Source organism: Pteronotus mesoamericanus, unplaced genomic scaffold, assembly GCF_021234165.1.
Source record: "Pteronotus mesoamericanus isolate MK-2021 breed Mesoamerican mustached bat unplaced genomic scaffold, CSHL_Meso_final contig_221, whole genome shotgun sequence".
NCBI lineage: Eukaryota > Metazoa > Chordata > Mammalia > Chiroptera > Mormoopidae > Pteronotus > Pteronotus mesoamericanus.
Window position 1 is genome coordinate 9,468,471 of NW_026555092.1, and position 22,713 is coordinate 9,491,183.

Here is a 22,713-nt window from a genome sequence, read left to right on the forward strand (position 1 = left end):
CTTCTATGTCTCAATATGTTCACGTTTTTCTTTAAATCTTTGAGTGTATGTATAATAACTGTTTTTACATCCTTGTTTGCTAAGTCTAGCATCTTTCATTTTTGGGTCTGTTTCTAATGACTAATTATTCTTCTGATTTTAGGGAGATTTTTTTTTTCTTTTTCATGTGTCTAGTAATTTTTAACGAAATGATGGACACTGTAAATATATGTTTTTCAATGTCTGAATTTCGTTGTCTTTTTTTGAAGACTTTTGTATTTTGGTTTACTTGTTAATGAGCTAGTGAATCAGTGTGATGATTTTGAGACTTGTTTTTGAGGTTTGAGGCAGTTCCAGAGAGATCTTTACTGTTGAATTAGATTAGTCCAATTACTAAGGTGTTACTCTCCTGGGGTCTCTACTAAAAGCCCTGAGTATTCAAAAAAGATTCTTTACTCTGGCTGGTCTAAAGTTAAGTGTCTTCCAACCTTTTGTGAGCTCTGGGAATTTTTCTGCACGTGGTTCCCCAGGAGTTCTTTATCCATGCTCTTGAAATTTCACCCTACACTTGAACACATTAATGTTCAGCACAGGCTCTGGAGTACTCCTGTGAAGACGTATTGATATGTTTTGGGCCGAGTAGTTGCCTCCCTTGGTACTTTGCCCCACAACTTCCAGGTACCTCAACCTTCCTGAGCACCCACTTTGCCTGTTCAAGTTTGATTTCCCCTCCCTAAATACAGAAAACCAAAGTGATAATAGTCTTATCTCATTTTATTCCCTTCTCTCAGAGATCACAGTCCCAATTACTCCATTTCTTGGTCTGAAAACAATTTTTTCATGTATTGTGTCCAGTTCTCTAATTGTTTCTAGCAGAAGGCTAAGCCTAGTTCCAGTTACTCCAACATGGAAAAAAGCCCAATAATTTTACTTTAATAGTTTTCTAAGTTTACTTTTGCATTTTAATGATATCTAATATCACCTGCAATAACAATAACTGTTTCATCCTTTCCAGTATTCATATTTCATATTTAATTATTTTGCCTAATTCACTGGCTAACACTTGCAGGGCAATGTTAAATACTAGTATTGATATTTTGCTGGTAGTTTTCCCCAAGGGTAGATGGGAAAGTATTTTAATGAGATAACATCCAGAGTTAATGAAAGTGTTAGAGGAAAAGGGCACTAACGTGTTGGTAATGTTTTGGGAAGGTAATCTGTCTGTACCGACTTAGCAATTGTATTTCTAGGAATCTGATTATTTTACAAGTGCTGAAGGATTTATGTGCAAAGGTACTCATTGCAGCATTAATTATAATAGCAAAAAATTGTAATGTCATGACCCACTACCATATTTCAAATACGGAATTACTACATTTTAACTAACAGGATATTATAGTAAGGGATTGGGTATTGATTTGACACTTCTCCAGCAGTATTCCCAGGTGTCTTGTTTTGGCAGGTGTATTGTATGACATAACCCTGAGTATATTCCATCTCCTTTAACATAGTATCCCTAGTTTGCCTGTACTGAGAGACGTAATCATATACTACACAGCAAAATCTGGGTCTTTGGGCACATAATGACGTGAAGACCCCAACCTCTAGCTAAGTGATATATTCTTATTTATATAATAATTTCTAAGAGGCTTTGGATTTTTAAGCCTAGTAAGCCAGAACCTGGGTTACATTAAACATGGAAGAAATGTCATTACAGATATAACTCCTTATCACAGGTGTTCAAGTGTTAAGGTTAAAGTTAGTGTATGAGTACTAAACAGAAATATTATTTTGGATGTTTCTTTTTAAATTATTTTCTTTGTTCATTATTATTACATTTGTTTCCATTTTCCTGCCATATTTTGGATGTTAAAATGGATATTTTACAGTGACTTGAGCCAGGGGAATAGCTTTAAATAACTGATCAGCTGTTAAGGAGAGGTTGGTGGCAGACTTCCAACATAACAAAAGGTGTCTGAAAAGTTATTGTAGCCTGAGAAGAAATGACTCACAACTCGCTGAATGAATAAAGTTCAGAGAAACTTTGCCTGGAGGCATGCCAAGACTTTATATATGAAGGGAAAAAACTGCAGTATAACAACATTAGTAACTCTCTTTTAATGATTTGATGGCCTCGATTGCACTGATTCCATTAATATTCCTATTTATAAAAATGTGCTCTCCCTTCTAAATAGAGTATTCTTGAATGGGCCATAGTTGCAGCCTTGGAAAATGTCACATATGAGGAATAAATGATTCTTGGTCACCTAAATTTAAGCAGAAAAGGAAATTTTTTGGTTCATATAACTAAAAATCCCAAGGGAGCATTGGCTGTAAGCACAGCTGGACCTAGGAATTAAGAAAATCTCATTAGGACTCTCTCTAAAACAGTTTTTTCTGGCTTTCTTTTGTGTTAGCATTATTCCTTTGCGGGCATTCTCACTTGTTGAAGATAACTTTTTGTAGTTCTAGTCTTATGAGATCCTTAAGGCCCATGTTGTCATGCAGTGAGAACACTGTTCTTAGCTTCCATCATATATGCCAATGAAAGACTCAGGCCGATCAGTCTGGGTCTTTTGCCCATGGGGTCGAGGAGGCCAAAGGATGAATAACATCATCAAATTGTGGAAGGCAGTTCTCAAAAGAAAAAGAGGAACCCTACCCTGAGGAAGAGAAATGGATGCTGTGCAGGGAAAAAATAATGGAGGTCCAACTATGACAACAGAAATGGAAGGAGGCTCATGTCAGTAGTGCATCTGAAATATTATGGGTAGAAGGACTTGGTGCCTGTGAATTTAATTTTAAATATTCTGGGTGGGGAACATGAAGGCAGATCAAAGATACAAAACTGACAAAATTCGTGAATGTTCAAAATGGGTAGTAAGTATATGAGCATTCCTTATATTATGTACTCTGTTTTGGTGAGTGTTTAAATTTTTGCTAAAAAAGTTAATGACAAAAACAAAACACCAACAATAACAACAGCAAAATAAATGCAGTTTTTAATTGACTACGGTTGTTTGCAAGAAGTAAAAGGTAAGAGAGGTGCTGAGAGGAAAGAGTATGTCATTTATCCAGAAGGTCAAGTCTCAGGATAATAGACACTTTCAGCTGATTTACCTGTTTTTAGTGCTAGAAAAGGTATCAGTCACGGTCTACTCAGGAAGACAGAAACCACGCTGGGTATTTCAAAGAGAGGGAATTTAATATATGAAATTCGTTCCAAATGTCTAAGAAGGACTAGAACAGCAAAAGGGAAAAGCGGGGCCAGGGGACCTAGGAGAAGAATTCTAACAGATCAGGAGCTTCCGTGCCCTGGAGCTGGAGCCCATAAGTTTGTCCTTGCTGCTGTGCAGTTGGAATTGCTGTCACAGTCAGTTTGGGTCCTGCCGAGGAAGTGCCACTTGTGTCGGAGATGTAAAGTCCAAAGGATGGAAAGGCTACTGCAACCCGGAATCTGCCCAGGCCTGGTGCCATTGCACCAACAGCCAGCAATTGCTGCATTTCCGCCGCCCAAAGCAGGAAATATCTTTTCCTTTTTCTGATCTCCTATTAGTTCCTTCTATTGATAGAATCTAACAGGAAGCCAGCTGCAAGGAAGGAAGCCTGTGAAATAATCATTTGCAGAATTCCGATTCCATCAGTAGTAAGTAGATAATGGTGGGTGTTGAGCTGAGAGACAACAGGCAAATAACCAGCATAGTCCACCATTCTGGCTACTTGGCATCCATACTGCTTTTCTTGTATTTAAAACTCTAAACAACAAGCTTACGGGTCTGCCTGACAATATGCAGCTTTTCTCCATACAAAGACACCCTCGTGCTCTCCCCAGAATGGGTGATGTTAACTCTTCCTTTAGGTCTGTCGCAGTCTGATTTTAATGGAGCCATGCAGTGTTTCCCTGGCGCAAGCCTTCCCATCTTGGGAGTTAAGACCTCTAAAGGGACAGAAAGCAAAAATTCTCTTAGTAGCTTATTAGAAAAATAATAGTTTAAAAAAATAGTAAAGGAGAAAGGAGGGACTACCACTTTCTTTCCCCCTAGAGGTGGGTGTTCTATCTATGGAAAAAATAGCATTACATTATGGTAGTGGTTAAAAGTGTACACCACTTCCATTGGGATAGCACCCCAGTCTCTCAGGGTATCATCCGTCGGATAGGGCCATAATTGAATAGTCAGTTGGTTATTCCACCATTTTGTCAGGCAAGCTGCTTCTGGGTGATGGAGTATGCAGCGAGCTTCATAGAGGCTAGGGGAAAAGGCCAGCCAGCATCCACAGAATGGACCATCTTGTCCGTCCGATTTCTGGAGGGCCTCCTCAGCAGCTAGTACCCTTAATTAAGATTTCACACAACACTCTAAAACCTCATACCTTGTGCCCATTCCAAAAGGTATATCCATCTACCTTTTCTTCATATGCCTTTCAGTTACCAGTGCTTCTATCTATTTCTTTTTAAATCCTCAAGCATTTGGCCAACTTGTTAACCACTGTTGACAAAACGGAGTAAAAATCCATACTTGTGTCTATCTCTGTGTCCATGCCAGGTGGACAACCAGATGCCCGATGGGGTATTTCCCTTCCCATTGCCTTTCGGGGAGACTCCTGATTGGAGTTGTGATGTTTCAGCCATCCACTCCCAGCTGGTGCCAGCATATTGTGCGGAACCATCTCTAAAGGAGGCCTTAACTTTTTTCCCCTCTGTCAGCTAATTGTAGGTAACTCACCATAGGGCCATATTTGTGAGCTGAGGAAAGGCAGCCGGGTACCAGGAGTAGGTGCTATGGGAACTGTACCATTTGCTCGTGAACCTATTTGTGGATTCAGGACCTGTTCAGTCTGATCTTGTACGTAACACTTCATCTTGATGACAGAGTGCTGCTGCACATGCCCAAATATGTAATTTGGTGCCGTAGTAACACTCATGACAGGCAACTCAGGCATGGCCACATAGTGACCCATGGTCAGCATCAAGCTCTAAGAGAGCTTGCTAGCATTCCAAAAGCTCTTTTTCAACAGGAGACTAGCTGTCTGCTAGACCTCCAAATCAAGCTACCCGGCTGCAGTGTTCATGCTTATAACTATAAGCTGGTCTATATCAACTTTTATCTCTTTGACCAATTTAAACGTATATTAAGAATCTGTCAAGTTTTATTCTATTTTCTGAAATTCCTGGTGTTTAAATTCTCCTGTTTGTATGCCTGCTCATTCTTCATTTTCATTTTTTAAAAGTAATAGTAATTTTATTTTTTTAATTTTTAAATTTATTTATTGATTTTAGAGAGGAAGGGGACGGAGGCGGGGGGGAAGAGGGGAGAGAGAGAGAGACATCAGTTTGTTGTTCCACTTATTTATGCATTCATTGGTTGATTCTTCTGTGTACTCTGACCCGTCATTGAACCTGCAACTTTGGCACATTGAGACGTCGCTCTAACCAGCTGAGCTACCCAGCCAGGGCTCATTCTTTGTAAAGAATGATTTCCTTGTATGTTTTAACATTTTTTATTTATTCATTTAACGTTTATTGAGCATCTGCTGTGTACTTGAGTGCTGTTCAAGAAACTAGGAATGCATAAAGAAACAAAACAGGCAAAGTTCCTGCTCTTTTGGACCTAGTAGGTGAAAACAGTAAATAAATAAATAAGGGAATGGAGAGTGGGAGGGGTGCTTATATGGATGGTAAAGGAAAGCATCTCTGATAAGGTGGCACATGATCAGACACCTAAAAGATATGAGAATGTGAACTGTGTGTGTATCTGGAAGAAGAATTGCCCAGCAGAGGGAATAGCTGGTACAGAGGCTGCATGGCAGGAACATGCCTTTGAATGGTCAGGAATGAGCAGAGGTGATTGTAGCTGGAATGCAGTGCATGAGGGTAGAGCAGAGGTGATGAGGGCAGAGAGGTACCTGGAGTGGGAAGATGCAGATCATGCTGAGCGGTTTAGGTCGTGCGAACTTTGGAGCTGGATGGGGAACTGCTGGAGCATTTTGCACAGAGGAGTAACCTAATTTCGCTTAATGTTTTAGAAGGGTCACTCTGGCTGCCGCATTCAAACTAGACTGAAGTTGCAAGGAGACTAATTAAGAGGCTACTGAGGATAGGCGATGGCGACTTGGATCAAGGTGGTAACATGAGTAGTGGACAAAAGTGGTAAAGATTTTGGGTTGTTTTTTTTTTTTTAAGGTAAAGCCAACAGCATGGAATCAAAGATGACTTAATGTTTTTGGTCCCAACAACTGGAATAGAGTTACCGTTCCTGAGATGGAATAAGACTGTAGGAAAAACAAGTTTAAGATGAGGGTGAATGAAGGGTAATTTTTTGGATGTGTTGAGCTTAGGGTGCCTATTAAGCATCTAAGAGGAGATGCAGGTAAACAGATATGAGTCTTAGGTTCAGCGAAGAGGTTGGCGGCTAGATATGTAAATCTGTGAGTCATAAACCCAAAGATGGCATTTAAAATTGAGACAGGGCAGGCTCTCCTAGGGAATGATGTGGGTGGAGAAGAGGCTTGAGCCCCACAGCCTGAGGCATTCCAGCTCTAAGGGAGGAAAAATTTTCATTGACATTCCTCCTGGCTGAGTCTAAAAATTAAACTGACAAAGACAGATTAACAGGAGTAACTCAAACAAATTTACTTAATATAAGTTTTCCATGACACAGAAACCTTCACAAGGAAATGAAGAAATAGTTAGAAATGAGTATTTTTATGCAAGGTTAATGAAGGGTGGACAGCCACGGAGGACTCTGGTGGGTTAAGGAGTATGAGGTGAGTTTAGCAAACTGGCGAAACTCAGCAAAGCCTGTTGGTTCAGTTTCTTGTCGGTGTCCCTTTGTCTTCTGAGATAAGGAGGCACCTTTCCTTTGGGTATAGGGAGGGCACCTCTCAGGTGAGGGTTTTATGATGTGTTGCAGGGAAGAAAGGAAGGGGGTGTCAGAGTGACCTTCCTGCTTCAGTTCAAAATATCCAGTGTCCAAGGGGCCACATTGTGGCCTAGCGTGTCCTGAATCCCGCAGCACTTAGAGGCTGGGGAAATGGAAAACCAGCGAAGGAGGCTGAGAAAGAGTGACAACAGAAGAAGAACCATGAAGGAGAGGTGTTCTGGCAGCCAGACAAAAGTGTGTTAGGGTGAAGAGTGAGGCGCTGCGCCAGTAAGGTGCAGGCAGAGGAAGGACCATTGGATTTAACAATGTGCAGGTTGCTAATCTTTTTAAAAAAATGGTTTTGATGGACGGGGATGAAAACCTGATTAGAATAGGGTCAAGCAAGAATGGGAGGAACGTGAAGACAGCAAATGAAAAATACAAAACAAAAAAACTCTTTCGATGAATTTTATGTAAAGGGGGCAGAGAAATGGAGTAGTAGCCAGAGGTAGATGTGAAATCAAGGGGATGGTTTTGTTTGCTTATTTGTTTGTTTTTACAACAGGAGAGATTAGGCATCATGGTGGTACAATATTAGAGATGATCCACTCTGTGTAAAGAGGGGAATGATTTTGAGTTCAGCTTAAGCAGAGCTTATTTCCCCCTGGCTTGGGTTCTGGGTTGCCTCTTGTACATTCCCCGACCAGGGACCGAACCCGCAACCTAGCCATGTGCCCTGACCAGGAATTAAACCCACGACCTTTTGGTTTGCAGGATGATGCCCAACCAACTGAGCCACCCCAGCCAGGGCCTTCTGAGCAGTTTTGCATTTGCTTCTTCAAGATGCCCCACAGGCACCACCAGCACCTCTGATTCCACCAGAAAATTAACAGGACTAATTTTCTTGTTAATTTTTAGCCTTGAGGTTTCCCACACAAAGCAGGTAAAATAAATTTGGACTCCAGAACCTCAAAAGACACAATCTTGGGTTTGATATCTTATCTAGGAACAATTATTTTTCCCCAACCAAGGCCCTGCAAAGACAAACTTCCTTTACCTTAACCCTAGACTTATGGGCAAAGCTCATCAGCCCTTTTTCATTGAGATTGTGGTCCTTAGAGGATTCCAACCTCTGCTACTGATAAAAACCCAAGCCCACATTGCTGTTCTGGCTCTGTTCCCTCTCCACTTCTGCAACCTAGAGATTTCATATTCTTTCTTGCAAGCCCAGCCACACACATTTTAAAAGTTTTGGTTAATTTTAGCCAGCATCTCTAGAGGTCTGTGGCAGGAAAGTTTCAGCACTTTCCAGACCACTGTTTTTGCTGGAATCAGAAATATTCTCCCTTCATTTTTCACTTGGTGAATTCCTGGTCATCTTTGAGGTCTCAGCCTAAATGTCACTTCTCAGAGAAGTATTCCCTAACCCTCTCCATCTCAGTCGAAATTAGTTTACACTTTTCTACTTCCTGTAGCACCCTCTTTCTGTCTTAGCACGTAATCTATCATTTATAACTTCATAGGAATATTTGTTTAATGCCTGACACCCCCTCTAGATTGAAAACTACATGAAGACAAAAGTCAAGCCTGTTTAGTTCGTCATATAGCCAATGGCCTGATTTATAGATGATGCGAAATGAAGTTTGGTGACTAGACAAGTAATTGTTTAAAAATCTAAAAACTAATAATATAGTATTATGTGATATCCTGAAACCTATGATTCTTTGTGTCTTGGAGACTGTATTCTCTAAGAAAGTGGTTTTCATGGAAAAAAAGATAGAGGTTTCTGATTGGAATTTTAGTTGATTCATCTTAGAAAACAGTGTTACTTTGTGGTTGATAATCGCATGTGTCTTCTCCTCTTTAGAATGGAGATCTCCTCTCATCAGTCTCAGCTCTTGCAACAACTAAATGAGCAGCGCCGGCAAGATGTGTTCTGTGATTGCAGCATCCTAGTTGAAGGGAAAGTCTTCAAAGCGCATCGAAATGTATTATTTGCTAGTAGTGGTTACTTTAAAATGCTTCTTTCTCAGAATTCAAAGGAGACAAGTCAGCCGACCACAGCTACATTTCAGGCTTTCTCCCCTGACACTTTCACAGTTATCCTGGACTTCGTCTATTCCGGCAAACTCTCTCTTACTGGTCAGAATGTCATAGAAGTGATGTCAGCTGCTAGCTTCCTTCAGATGACTGATGTTATTAGTGTATGTAAGACCTTTATTAAATCTTCATTAGACATTAGTGAGAAAGAAAAAGATCGCTATTTCAGTCTCTCTGACAAAGATGCCAGTTCTAATGGTATAGAACGCTCCTCTTTTTATAGCAGTGGCTGGCAAGAAGAAAGCAGTTCTCCACATCCTCACCTAAGCCCAGACCAAGGAACAGGTGTAATAAGTGGAAAATCTTGGAATAAGTATAATTACCATCCGGTTACCCAAAGGAATACTCAGCAACCCTTGGCCAAGCATGAACAAAGGAAAGATTCCATTAAAAAGTCCAAACACTTGAGGTTGTCACAGCCTTCTGAAATTGCTCATTGTAAGTCAAGCAAGCGAGAAGCACGAACGTCTGAGTCTTCCAGCCACGCTTCCCAGTCTGAAGAACAAGCACAAATCGATGCTGAAATGGACTCTACTGTTGGCTTTCAGTATGGTCAAGGCTCTGATGTTACGTCAAGAAGTTTTCCAGGTACCCAGAAAGAGAGTCTGTCCCCTCACTCAGGTGTCCTATATAAATCCAGCCTACGCCAACATGCCCTTACTTTTTTTTTACATGTTATGGGCAGTTGAACTGAGCGATATTTTTTTTTTAAAGATTTATTTTTAATTTATTTTTAGAGAGGGGGAAGGGAGGAAGAAAGAGAGGGAGAGAAACATCCATATCTGAGAGAAACATCGATTGGTTCTGAGGGTCAAAATTCATGATTTTCTCATTTTACAAACCTGTATCTGTGGGTGATTAAATTACTGTTAAATATTTAAAGCTTTTTTTAAAAAAAATAATTTAAAAAAATGTATTTATTTTTGGAGAGAGGGGAAGGGAGGGAGACAGAGAGGGACAGAAACATCAATGTGTGGTTTCCTCTTGTGTACTCCACACTGGGGGCCAGGCCTGCAACCCAGGCACGCGCCCCAACTGGGAATTGAACAGGCCACCCTCTGGTTCTCAGGCCAGCGCTCAGTCCACTGAGCCACACCACCCAGAGCTAAAGCTCTTTTCTAAATGGTTCAGTTCCTAAGACCAACGGAGCCACACCAGTTGGGGCCCAAATGATTTTTTTAAAGTCACTTTTCTAATAAAATTTATTTCATAAAACAAAAGAGGGAGAGAAACATTGATGTGAGAGAGAAACATCGATCAGTTGCCTCTCGCACACCCCCAATCAACCAGGGACTGCAACCCAGGCATGTCATGTGCCCTGATCAGGAATCGATTCATCAAACTTGTGCTTTGCGGAATGACACCCAACCAACTGAGCCAAACTGGTCAGGGTATAAATGAAAAATTTTTAATTAAAGTAATATTGGGGAAATTTAATGACAGGTCAAAACACATGATTTTCTAAACCTGTATCTGTGGGTGATTAGATTACTGTTAAATGTTTAAAGCCCTTTTCTGAATGGTTCAGTTCCTAAGACACATGTTTTCATGTAAAATAGTTTACTTTTTTCCTGAGTATTCACTTGGGAAGAATATTTTTGTACAGAAAAGTTAAATAGGGCAAACATGTATAATTGCGAAGGTTCACAGATCCAATATTCAAAAGAAATTAGACTAAATCTGAATTTATTATGATATAAACAGAACTTTTAAAAAACTTAACATACAGCCAATAGCATTGATACTGTAATTCATGTGCAACAACTTGGGACATTTCACTTTTATGATAGTAGTACAATGCAGAGAAATTATGTAGGTTGAGAGTTTCAAAGTAACCTTCCCTCATCACTTAAGACTGAAGTAGAGAATGGAGATGAGAAATTCATACCATCCAGTCCCTCTCCCACCTCCCATTAATCAGCACATTTGCTTTATAGCTTACATGTGAATTTAAAGGAAAATTAGGATTCAATGAAACCCCTGCAGAGTAGAGGATTTGGATTATATATTTACAAATTTTAATTTTTGGAAAATTTCAGAAGTAAAGAGGATAGTGTCATTAACTTCCATGCCCCCAGTTACCCAGCCCCAACAGCGTTCAACTCCTGGTCAATCTTACTTCATTCATACCTCTGCCTCCAACCCCTCCCCTTACTATTTTTAAGCAAATCTCAGGCATCATATGTTTTAATCTGTAAGTATCTCAGAATGTGTCCTTAAAATATAGAATAAAAAAGACACTCCAATACTGTTATGGTATGTAAACAAGATCAACAAGTCCTTAATATCGCTAAGTAAGTTAATATTCACATTTGTCATATAAATTTCAAAAAAATAATTTGCTTACAGAGAACATATTTTTAAGTGATAGCAACCTGATTTTTACTTATCACATGTTTTATAGGATACTAACATGAAAATATATGAAATTGTATCATATTTTAGAGCTTACCGTTAATAACAAAAAATGGGAAATCTTTGTTTCACTTTAAAACAGCAATAAAGTCATCCTTTTTTTTATTTGGGTTCTGCCCTTTTATAAATCTGGGTTATTTAAGCCTAACTTCAGTAATGAGTAGCTCAATTAATAGCAGTTAATTTGATGAAGTTTGCCCTCAATCACAACTAACGTGTTGACTATGTGAATTTTAAAATAAAAAATTAAAGATCCCTTATGTCAACTATACTTTAATTATAAAGAGCTTTATATTCCAGAATAAAAAAAATTGAAGATCCTTGAAATTGTTTCACCTTTAAAAGTATTACAAGTGTATGAAGAATAAAGGCGAGGGAAATAAAAACATGTAAGTAAAACAAGTTACCTAAAAGCTTCAATATTAAATCACTTTACTTTTGGATTGTGTCAACAGTTTTAAAATCCAGTACTACCTTTTTACATTCAATAGATATTGACTCTATGACATTTAATAAAAAGGTAAGTGTGACAGTCTAAATTTACCTTGACTATAAATATATCAAATATTAATACTAAAGTTATAGTTCTGTACTTAGGGTTACCCTGACAATCAACTCTTAATAACATTTCTTCTCCTTTCTCCTTTTCAAGATTGGACACACCAACTCCTTCTGGATTCTTTTTGTTATTAGAATTGTTATTGTGAACTTCCTGGTGATTTAATCAAATTGTCTCCTAACAGACGATCTGCCCAGGATGAGGTTCAAGTGCCCATACTGCACACATGTGGTGAAACGGAAAGCAGACCTAAAGCGTCACCTTCGTTGTCACACAGGAGAACGGCCCTATCCATGTCAAGCTTGTGGAAAAAGATTTAGCAGGCTAGACCACCTAAGTAGCCATTTTCGAACAGTATGTATTTGATTTTTCATCATTTTACTTCTTAAGAAATAAGTGCATTGATCTGCTTTAGGATAATCTAATTCATGGCAAATCTTTTCCACAACTTCACCATATTAAAAGCTTTTTCAGCTTAATGTTTTTACTGTGCACGTAATACATAATTGTGTATATATATATATATATTCATTTATCTATTTATTCTCCTTTGAGACTTTGAAGTTGGAGATATTTTTTGAGTATTTATTTTAATGCATTTAGAATCTAATAGGTTTTATATACTGGTCTTTTTGGGGCCAAAGCCAATGTAAAATGTAAACATGTTTTAACTGTCTGAGTCAGGATCATCACTTCAGATACTCAGCATCCAATGGTGACTCAGTCCTTGCGCGGTAGGATCTCCAGTTTCTGCTGTCCAACCTCTCTGCACAACACCCCCTTTCAAGTGTCGCTCCGTTTTCCCTACAGTCTCCTCACGGAAGGCAGCAAAGTGGGCAATAGAACTACCGCCAGTAAGGGACTGGGCTGTCAACAGTCAGAAAAATCTCAGGGAACTTGCTGGTAAATGCTCTGGTGGTTTACTAACGTAGTGACATTGGAACATTGTTCTGCTGTTCATCTTGCAACAAAAATCTTTTCCAAAGTCTGTTCTATTACTCGTACTTCCATTCCACTTATAAGAGATCCTTTTAATTTTAAAGGATACTGGGTCCCTTAAGGTAATTTCTTAATGCATTGCTTTGTAGTTACTCAACAAATAAAACTGAGTACCTATTACATGCCAGACCCTTTTTTCTCTAAGTGCTAGGTGCACAGCAGTGAGCCCACATACCAAACGTCTGCCTTTAGTACTCTCATGAATCTAGATCACTGGTTTTCAACTTCTTTCTTCTCATGACACAACATAAACTAAGTACCAAAAGTTTGCGGCACACCAAAACATGTATTATTTTTGGATGACCTGACCAAAAAAAAAAAGTAGGTATAATTTTGATTCATTCACACTGGACAGCTCTTGTGTTGGCTTAGGGAAAAGAGGTCAGTCAGTGCCCCTCACTAAATAGTCAGGTATCGCATGTCTTAAAAATTCTTATGGCGCACTGGTTGAAAATTGCTGCACTAGATTATTATAAATCAAAACAACCTTTTATTATTACAAAAGCAGAAAACATTTATGATAAAAAGTAAGAAAATAGAAGTAAAAATAAGGAAATAAAAATAGTATATTTTTACCACCCAGATATTACCATTCTTACTACTTAATCATGCACACTTATGGTTTGGTTTGGTTTTTTTACTAAAACAAGATACTGCACATGCTAGTTTGTAACTTGCTTTCTTTAGTGAACAGTCTGTACCTATACATCCCAGTAAAATTTTGCCTAACACCCAGAACAATTTCAAATTTCCCCATAGTTCCCCAAATACCTTTTATTGCTTGTTTGTCCAAACCAGAATCTAATCCGGAACCATGTATCCCATTGTTAGCTCCCTTACATGTTTGTCAACTGTCATCATATTTCCCCCTCCCCTTTCTATTTCATAACACTGACTTGCAATAGATACTGAGCCAATTGTTTTACAAAATAATCTCCCTCTGGATTTTTCTGCATGCTTCCACATGATATCATCTAGCTCATTCCTCTCTCCCCCCTGCCTTTTCTTTAAAATACAAGTTTTGGGGGGTTTTTTTAGTTCTTTTTTTAAAATTTATTTTTAGAGAGGGAGAAAGAGAGGGAGAGAAACATCAATGCGTGGTTTGCACTGTGAAATAGAAGTTTTATCTAAAGCCTTAATGGATTCAGGTTAAGTACTTCTGACTACAACACATCAAGAATGAAATTGCATTTTTCATATTGTGTCCCATTAGGAGACACATCATACCTGGAGGACCCATCATTTGTGTAATTAAGATCAATCACTGGATGAGGGCGATGACAGGTGATGCCACCGTTGTACACCTAAAGGCGGCTGCCTTGTGGTTAGAAAGGAATCTGTGTGGAGCTATTTTGGTATCATGTGACTGCCTATTTCATCATCAACCATTCATTGAATGGTATTAACACCAACTGATAATCCCTGTCCAAATTATTAATTTTACTTGAAGTTGTGGACTAATTTACTAATTTTATGCTTCCTTCTACATTATCAGCAGGAATTCTATAAAGTGAAGCTTTCCTTCATCATCTGAGGCTGTTAGGTTACTTTGAAACAGGGCTTCTATAAGAGAAGCATGATAAATATTTAATTCTTTCCCTTTAATTAGCAATTCTCATAGTAAAGAGTTGATTTAATAGTAATCTTAAATGACTTGAGTTTTTATCTGTTTTTTTTTTATAAATAGCGTATGATTCCGTGAATTTTTAATTAGTCTATTATGTTTGGATCCATAACAGTTGTTCTTTCTGATACTCAGATTTTCAGTTTTGTACAGTGGGGACATCTTGAAGATGACTCATGTGTCCTTTTGTCATAACAAATTTTGGTGTCCTTATTCTTTGGCTCCAAAAGAGCCCTAGGCTCACCTTGTACTCTTCCTGCCACAAAACTGGAATCAGCCATTTGTCAAAGGTGCTTTGTTTCCTTTTAGTGGAGAATAAAATTTGAAACCAATATCTGGACACCTAGAGTGCTCATTGTCTTTATGTTGTCATTTTTTTTTTTAGACTGTTTCAGCAAACAGAGCTAGAAGATACATATTTTTAAAATCAAGCCCCAGCTGGTGTGGCTCAGCTGATGAGCACCAGCCTGTGAACCAAAGGGTCGCTGGTTCGATTCCCAGTCAGGGCACATTCCTGGGTTGCGGGCCAGGTCCCAAGTAGGGGGCGCAAGAGGCAACCACACACTGATGTTCCTCTCCTCTTTCTCCCTCCCTTCCCCTCTCTAAAAATAAATAAATAAAATCTTTAAAATATATATTTAAAATCATGTGTTCATGATATTTTCAATTTTAACATTATAGTGTTTCATTTAATTTCAACTTCCTAATTGTATTGGAATGGGAGGAAGAACATGAATGTGTCAGAACTTTGTACCAAGAACAATGCCACATGTGATAACTGTAATATTACTATGTCAGGAGAAATAAGGATACACTCAAATTGTGTGCCTCCAATATTTACTGATTAATAGATCAGTGGTTAGGCAAAAGATTTTAAATGTACTAAGTGATTGTCCCATACACTTTTTTAGATATTTTACTGGAATGCATTAGTTTTCTTTTTCTTTTTTTTGTGGCTTACTTCCATACTCTTCTTAATTCAACATTATACAATTAATTGTAATAATTTTTAGATTAGATCCCATAATCTACTGCTCTGAGAGCTGTTGAACTTGTTTATTATTAACTATAATCTATAATTATTCATCAAGTGCAGTTTTTTCTCCAAACATTTCATACATATTAACTCATTTTTTCCTCCCAACCTGAGTTGTATCCCCCTTAGTAATAAAGAAGTTGGCAGAGATAATAATAGGCTGATACATAGCAGAACCACCACAGTGGTTGTTTGTAACCAGTGTCCATTCTGATTGGTCAGGCTTCTATTTGGTTTGGGTGGTGCCTATACCTTACAAGTTGTTAAATAGTTTGACTATCACCCAGGAAGCAGGTTTATAACGTTCTAAATTACTTGCTTCAAGATACATGATTAGTAAACAACAAGGTTAGTAAATGACAAAACCAGGCCTAGAACCCAGGCCTTAAAATTCCTAGTCCACTCCTCTTTTTAGTAGATCGATCTTTCATTAATAATATTAGCAAGTAGTTGCCTATCCAAAAATATTTTTGATAAAATTAAATTTTAGACAGTATTTTTTTCTTTCTCTGGCAAAATAACAACAACAACAACAACAAAAATTAATACTCATTTGAAATGAGAGGTTCCCCCCTGAATTAAGATATATAAAGTCACTAGAATACTAACATGGCATATATCATTTGCAATTATTATTATTCTGAAAAGGCGTCCTGTGTTACCTCAGATATCAAAATACTATTGGATTAAGGGATATGTGAAATTACTGAGTATGTAATATTAATCATAAAAACATTTTAGCCATTATTTAGAGAAAACTATTGTGTAATATTTCTGTGATGTCAATTTATCACCTAAACCTGTATCTCTTTCTAATATCTAGATGTTAACTTAATATTAATGCTTGGCTTTAAACATCTTAAATTTATGAATTAGTACGTAGACTTTCAAATTGTCCTGCTTTTTAAAAATCATTTTTTATCATTATTTAAATCTCTATACAGATTCACCAGGCGTGCAAACTAATCTGCAGAAAATGCAAACGCCATGTGACTGATCTAACAGGTCAAGTGGTACAGGAAGGAACCAGGCGCTACAGACTCTGTAATGAGTGCCTTGCTGAAGTTGGCATAGACAGCCTCCCCATTGATTTGGAAGCTGAACAGCATCTTATGTCCCCATCAGATGGAGATAAGGATTCCAGATGGCACTTGAGTGAAGATGAGAATAGATCATATGTGGAGATTGTAGAGGATGGGTCTGCTGATCTGGTCATACAACAGGTTGATGATAGTGAAGAAGAAGAAGAAAAGGAAATAAAGCCCAACATTAGGTAGCTCTAATGTGAACCAACAGAGCTGGCATGTCTGCAACTTACATTGACCACGTGTATCTCTCTCTCTCTTTTCCATGATCAGAGACTGGTTAACAAATTATCAGACTGACTTATAAGTAATCACCTGATATAACTTGCATGCTTTCCAAACAGGCCATTGTATCCACTCTGAACTTTGTTGCCCTAAAATATGTTGCTGCAGTGGAAAGAAAGACCTAGCTTGAATTGGCATTATAGATGGACAATTAATCCTCTTCATTTTATTACAGAGATACCTTTTTTCTTTTAGTATAGGAAGATCTACTTTGCAAACATTTTTCAAAGAAAATATTTTAAATAAATTTATCACAACCAAACTTTATGTAAGATAATTTCAAGGTGTTTCAAAAACACATATTGAATTTTCATAGGGAACCAGGTAAGAGCACATTTAAGAGTCAGACATCCATCCTGACTGAACTAATAACACATTCTATTAGCTCAAGGTCCACAGCAGCCTATGATTTTCATAAAGCAGGAAACTAATACTGCCTAAAAGTCAAGGCCATTTGTGAAGATGTGTCAATATAGTTCTCTTCCTCTCTAAGGAAAAAGAAAAAAACAAAACAAGAAAACTGGAGGTTCTTACCAGTTCTTTAGAGCAATTTTTAACATTTATGAACTGCTTGCTATATTATTTATATAGAGAAATATTATTGTCTCTGATTTACAAATGAAGATATTAAAGTCAGAAAGTTTAAGTGGTGGGACTGGTGTCTGAACAGGTTTTGATTCAAACAGTCCTGTTTCAGCCTTTTCTCCTTATATTGTCCCCTGAAATGGCAAAGAACTGAAGTCACACTTTACCAATCTGCAGTAATTATCAAAGAAGCCTATCAGAATTAGAAAGTGTGAAAACGGAGGAAGTTAATCATCTTCAACGACGTATAATGTTTTGAACTAGAGTTATTCAAATAGTGCTAAGTAATGTTCCTAAGGTATCTATTGACATGTTTTTTATGTCATTATTTATATGTAAACTTTATATATAAAACTACTTGAACAAGTTATTCTCTTAAATGCTTTCAGCATTTTTTTGCTTATCTTGTATATGTAATTTTTCAGAATAAACTTTTCTCCTAGGATACAAAGTTAAGTTTAAACTCTTACCTGTTTGAATTATGAAACATTCCAAACTTACGGTTAATTTGAAGAAGGATTATTTTAGTCCTAAAGATGAAATCTGTATACCAGAAGTGAAGAACTGACCTCCATAAAGGTCTCTGCAGGTTATCACAATACAGCTTGATATAACTGAATTTAGATAGAGGCTCCATATATTATACTGTATTTTTAAATACAGCCTGACATACCTCAAGATGATACTTTTTATATTATCATTTTCTTATACTCTTTAATTAATGATCATCTTTGATCCCAATTTGTGGGCTAAAATGGTTAATTTCTTAAAAAAATTTTTTATAAATAGATGAATAACCACTTTGTTTTATGGTACTTAATTCTAGACTTTTTCAAGATTCCTCTGATGGTAAATTTCCAGTTGCTTCCAGACTAGATGGTGTGCATTGAGTTCATCGTTCTCCATATATAACTGTTCCTGAATCAGGAGTCTTAACAATTAAGTTGTATCCCAATGAGGGAGGAAACAGTTGTGATGTCACTCTCTAGTCTCACCAGATGGAAACATCTTTCAAAATTCTAATCTGATTTTCAGTCATTGGAGCCAATAGGAAAACTTACTGATTTGAGCTTTATTCATAGAAATGAAGTAGTGCTTGCATGTGTATACTCTTAACGCACTTTATGACCTAAATGTTCTTTTATGCTATTATCTTCTGCATGCAAACTTTACCATACAGCAGCATGAATGTCAGCAAAGTCCACTGAACACAGTGCCACCAGCACTTGTAGAGCCTTATCAGAAATAATGCTTTCTCATAATTGTTTATAACAAGCATTAAGCAATCCCCACAGAACAGCTATCAAGTTCACCAAACTAGACAGCACATCCGTTCTATCATCTTAGTATCAGAAAAGAAGAACATTCATGACATGTTTGCAAGTTGTAAATAATACTCCAGTTATCATCTCGTATGTCTCTAAGTCTTTAGAGACCAATCCTTTTCTAGAATGAAACTGTCTATTGGTTTCTGAGAAAATTGAATTCTTTGGCTTTTAAATGTGGGGAAATGTTACATAGGGGTATAATCTGTTAATATAAGCTTTATTTATGCCAAGGATTTTTTAAAACAATAATTGGACAATACTGGGAATTGGTTAGACCAGTTTGCTCTTGCAGGAATGCTGTTTATCGGCTTCTGAGCATTCTTTTAACTTTATGGTCTTTTAAGAGCATCTTGTTGATGGGATGAAGTTTTGCAAAAGTAAAAGCATCACTGCAGTCGTGCCTAGTATCTAGGGGAAGCAAAATAGGCTAGATCAGTGGTTTAAAAGATTTTTTTTAACCCAAGAAAACCGTTTCTTCCAATGGTTTTATAGAGAAGCCCAGCATTTAAGGAAGAAACTCTAAAATCAGAGTTGTTCTGGTTAGAGCTCCCTGTGAGCCTTTCCCTAGGCACCTTGGCAGAGCTCAGGAGTACAGCACTGAAAACCTTGGAACTAGGTAACTTTTTCATTTCTCTTTGAGCATTAGTCTCCTTATTATTCCTATTACTCACTGCACTTATAAGCCAGTAACCACAGGTTCTCTTAGAGCAGCCAATCATCCTTATACAGTGTTCCTTCTGTAGTTATATCTTTAAGACTTTAAGAACACATTTTTCAATGTTGTATTGTTGAGTGATAAAATCAAAACAGTTATTGCTTTTTTTTGGTGTGGCCAAATTACTGCTTAATGGATTACAAAAGTTTCTTTTTTCAATTACTTATGAGCTCAGAACTCAATTCATTAAAGTTATTTTGCCAAGTCATGCTAAGATATATTGAAGTTCCCACTCATATTATTTTTATATATATATATATATATTTTTGAGTCCTGAAGTTAATACTATGGAAAATCACTAAAACAATACAGCATAAGAAGATGTGTTTAACTGGGAAGGGTGATAATTGATCCTGGAGGACCAAAATTTAGATTATAAATGGAAAGTTCTATGTTATTTTATATTAAGAGTGAATCAGTATTACTATTTATCATTTATATAGCATTTTATATTTGCAAAGTATTTAATAATTTTTGTTATTCTTTACATATCTAGGAAATAGGGCAGTTATCCCACATAAGTAAAGAAATTGAGGCACAGAACAGTAAAGCAACCTACCTAAGACAACCCAATGAAACACAGGCAAAAGTAGGAATTAAAATGATCCAAATTTTTGAATCCTGGAATATGAGCATAATTCACTGAAGTGTGTTGTGTATTACTCTATTTTATAAGATGACTTTATACAAATAACAGTCAATTGTTTAAATCTGATGTCATTGTATGTGGATAAATTCTATACAGAATAAATATTATGTAAAGTATGTGACTTTAGTTACAAGAGTTTTAATGAAAAAATTCAGGTTTTCACAGAAATGGCACTGGTTAGCCAGCTTCTGTATGTCTTGTGAACTATAATATTTTATTTTGTTACAGGAGTTTCTTAACTATGCATTCATACCAGTGGAGCCACAAATATACTAAGAAAAATGGAATCCACAGAGGATCTAGAAACTTCATTTTCTAACATGTTGGTCTTCTCCCTACAGAACTTGTATTAATGCTAACAAAAAGTCAGATGTGTTAATAAAGCAATAAACCACACACAAAAGGAACCAAGGGACACAACTTTTAAAGACAAAATATTTTGAAATGTATGTATTTAAATAGCATGATAAACACTTTCTCCCATCCCTTTTTGTTTTTTCACAACAGCAAAAGTTCATTGGATATTTTATCACCTTTAGAAAGGAAACCAGTGACCAGGGTAATGCCAGTCACCTCTTTACTTCTGGGATTGACTAGATTATTTGAAAACATTACTACATTGAATACATCTTGTAAAGTACATTTAAGAATTTATTACATTTTGCTTTGCTCTTTCAGATTTCTAAATACAGAAATCCATTATATAGTTGTTGTATATTTTTAATCCTCACCAGAAGACATTTTTTTTCATTGCTTTTAGAGAAGAAAGGAAGGAGAGAGAAAAAGAGAAACATCGATTGTCTCTTTTACAACCTAGGTATATGCCCTAACCAGGAATCAAACCCACAGCCTGTCAGTTTGCAGGACAGCACTCCAACCAACTGAGCCATGTGAGTCAGGGCTATGCAGTTTCTTGATCACCCCCACTCCCCTCGAAGGTCTTTTAGTCCCTAGTTGATATTATTTACAACTACTTAATTTCTTTATTAAAGAGTAACTTATTTTTATTCAGCCTATAAGGGAAAAGAATGGAAAAACATTTCTGTGTAAATCGTAGTTCTCAACCTTGGCTGCACATTAGAACCATTTGTGAAGTTTAAAAAATATATAGATGCTTAAGCAAATTAGGATCTCTGGTAGGGCCTGGGCATAAGTATTTAAAACTAATCTTCCTAGCATTTTTTACATCCTATTCAAGGGTTCCCTCTTTCCTCATATAGATGCTAGGGATGGGCCATCAGACCATTTGACCTTCCAGTCCATTAGTTCTCAATCCTATCATTAAGGAAAACATTTAAAATACAGGTGCTCAGTTCAAGAAAATACAAATTTTGTGAAACTACAAGATACTGTGTATGTTCCCTTAACTAACATTTTTGTTAAGGACAAATATGAACACTGAACTAGTGGGTAGTCTTAAAATAGTCCGTTTTTGCTTTGGGATGCATTTGCCTTTTTTTGATTATGGGTATTACATTCTGGAAATTCACATAGTACTTCAGACTAATAAAAGAACTTTATTAGGAACATGTGACTAAAATACTATATCCTGAAATTTTGCGAGCTTTCATGCTTTTTGCTTTTAAAAAAGGAACCAGAATACTCTCCAAGCATTATGGAGCTTAATTGCTATATTTTAGAATTCCATCAATTAGTTGAATTAAATACTTTTTAAAATATCTCATTTATTTTTAGAGAGAGGGGGAGGAAGGGAGAAAGAGAGAGAGAGAAACATCCATTGGTTGCTTCCCACACTCCCAGCCAGGAACCGGGCCCACAACATAGTTGTCTGCACTGACTGGGAATTGAACTGGAGACCTTTCCGTTTGCAGGACTGGCCCGGATCCACTGAGCCACACCCGTCAGGGCTGAATTAAGTTATTTTTTAATCTAAGTTAAACATTGTACTAGAGAAATAGAACTCAATACTAAGATGTGTTATTTAAAGGAGATTTAAGACAAATTTGGAAACAAAAACAGCTTTACTATTTCAGGAATTATTAAAATTATTTCTTGAAAATAGCATCTTTTGAGTAGAGCACCATTCTCATTCCCGTTTAAGGTTATGTTTGCAATTCAAACACAAGTATATCCCTTCCATAGTATTGTATGTACAGACACTCCCTTGCTTAGTCTCCCCCACTCCCATCCCCACCCCAACACACAGTATCCAATAACGAAGCGGCACATTCTTCTATAATTCAAAAAGGTTGAATGCTGAAATTAAATAAAAATACTGTGCCTTTTGTTGCGTGAGTTGATCTAAAGCTTTTTTTTTCCCCCCACCCTGGAGGAAAAGATCCACGAGGAACACAGCAGTGAAAAGCAGTGCCTATAAGCATTGGCCCCAGACGCTCCAGTATTTGGGGGCATGTTTAAAAGTGAAAGATCGGTTTTTCATCCTAATTGGTAGCGACATTTATTCTTGCTCAGGTGGGTGACAGAGGAAGACTACACTGGCAGCTAGGGCCTCGGAGCGGGCCTTGACCTACCA

At 37.2% G+C, this 22,713-nt stretch overlaps 1 protein-coding gene across 4 annotated transcripts in view; it reads left to right on the plus strand.

Annotated features, from left to right (window-relative positions):
* Window positions 1-18,850, plus strand: part of ZBTB8A (zinc finger and BTB domain containing 8A) — a 56,159-nt gene extending 37,309 nt beyond the window's left edge. For 3 of the 4 annotated variants that reach the window (XM_054571913.1, XM_054571912.1, XM_054571910.1), the window contains 3 exons: window positions 8,707-9,527; window positions 12,098-12,267; window positions 16,517-18,850. In XM_054571913.1, coding sequence (XP_054427888.1) covers window positions 8,708-9,527; window positions 12,098-12,267; window positions 16,517-16,849 — 1,323 coding nt within the window. In that variant the 5' untranslated portion in view covers window position 8,707 and the 3' untranslated portion in view covers window positions 16,850-18,850. Of the gene's footprint in view, window positions 1-7,613; window positions 7,783-8,706; window positions 9,528-12,097; window positions 12,268-16,516 lie in introns of all 4 variants that reach the window. The other variant, XM_054571911.1, reaches the window with a different exon arrangement.
* The last annotated feature ends 3,863 nt before the right edge of the window (window positions 18,851-22,713 follow it).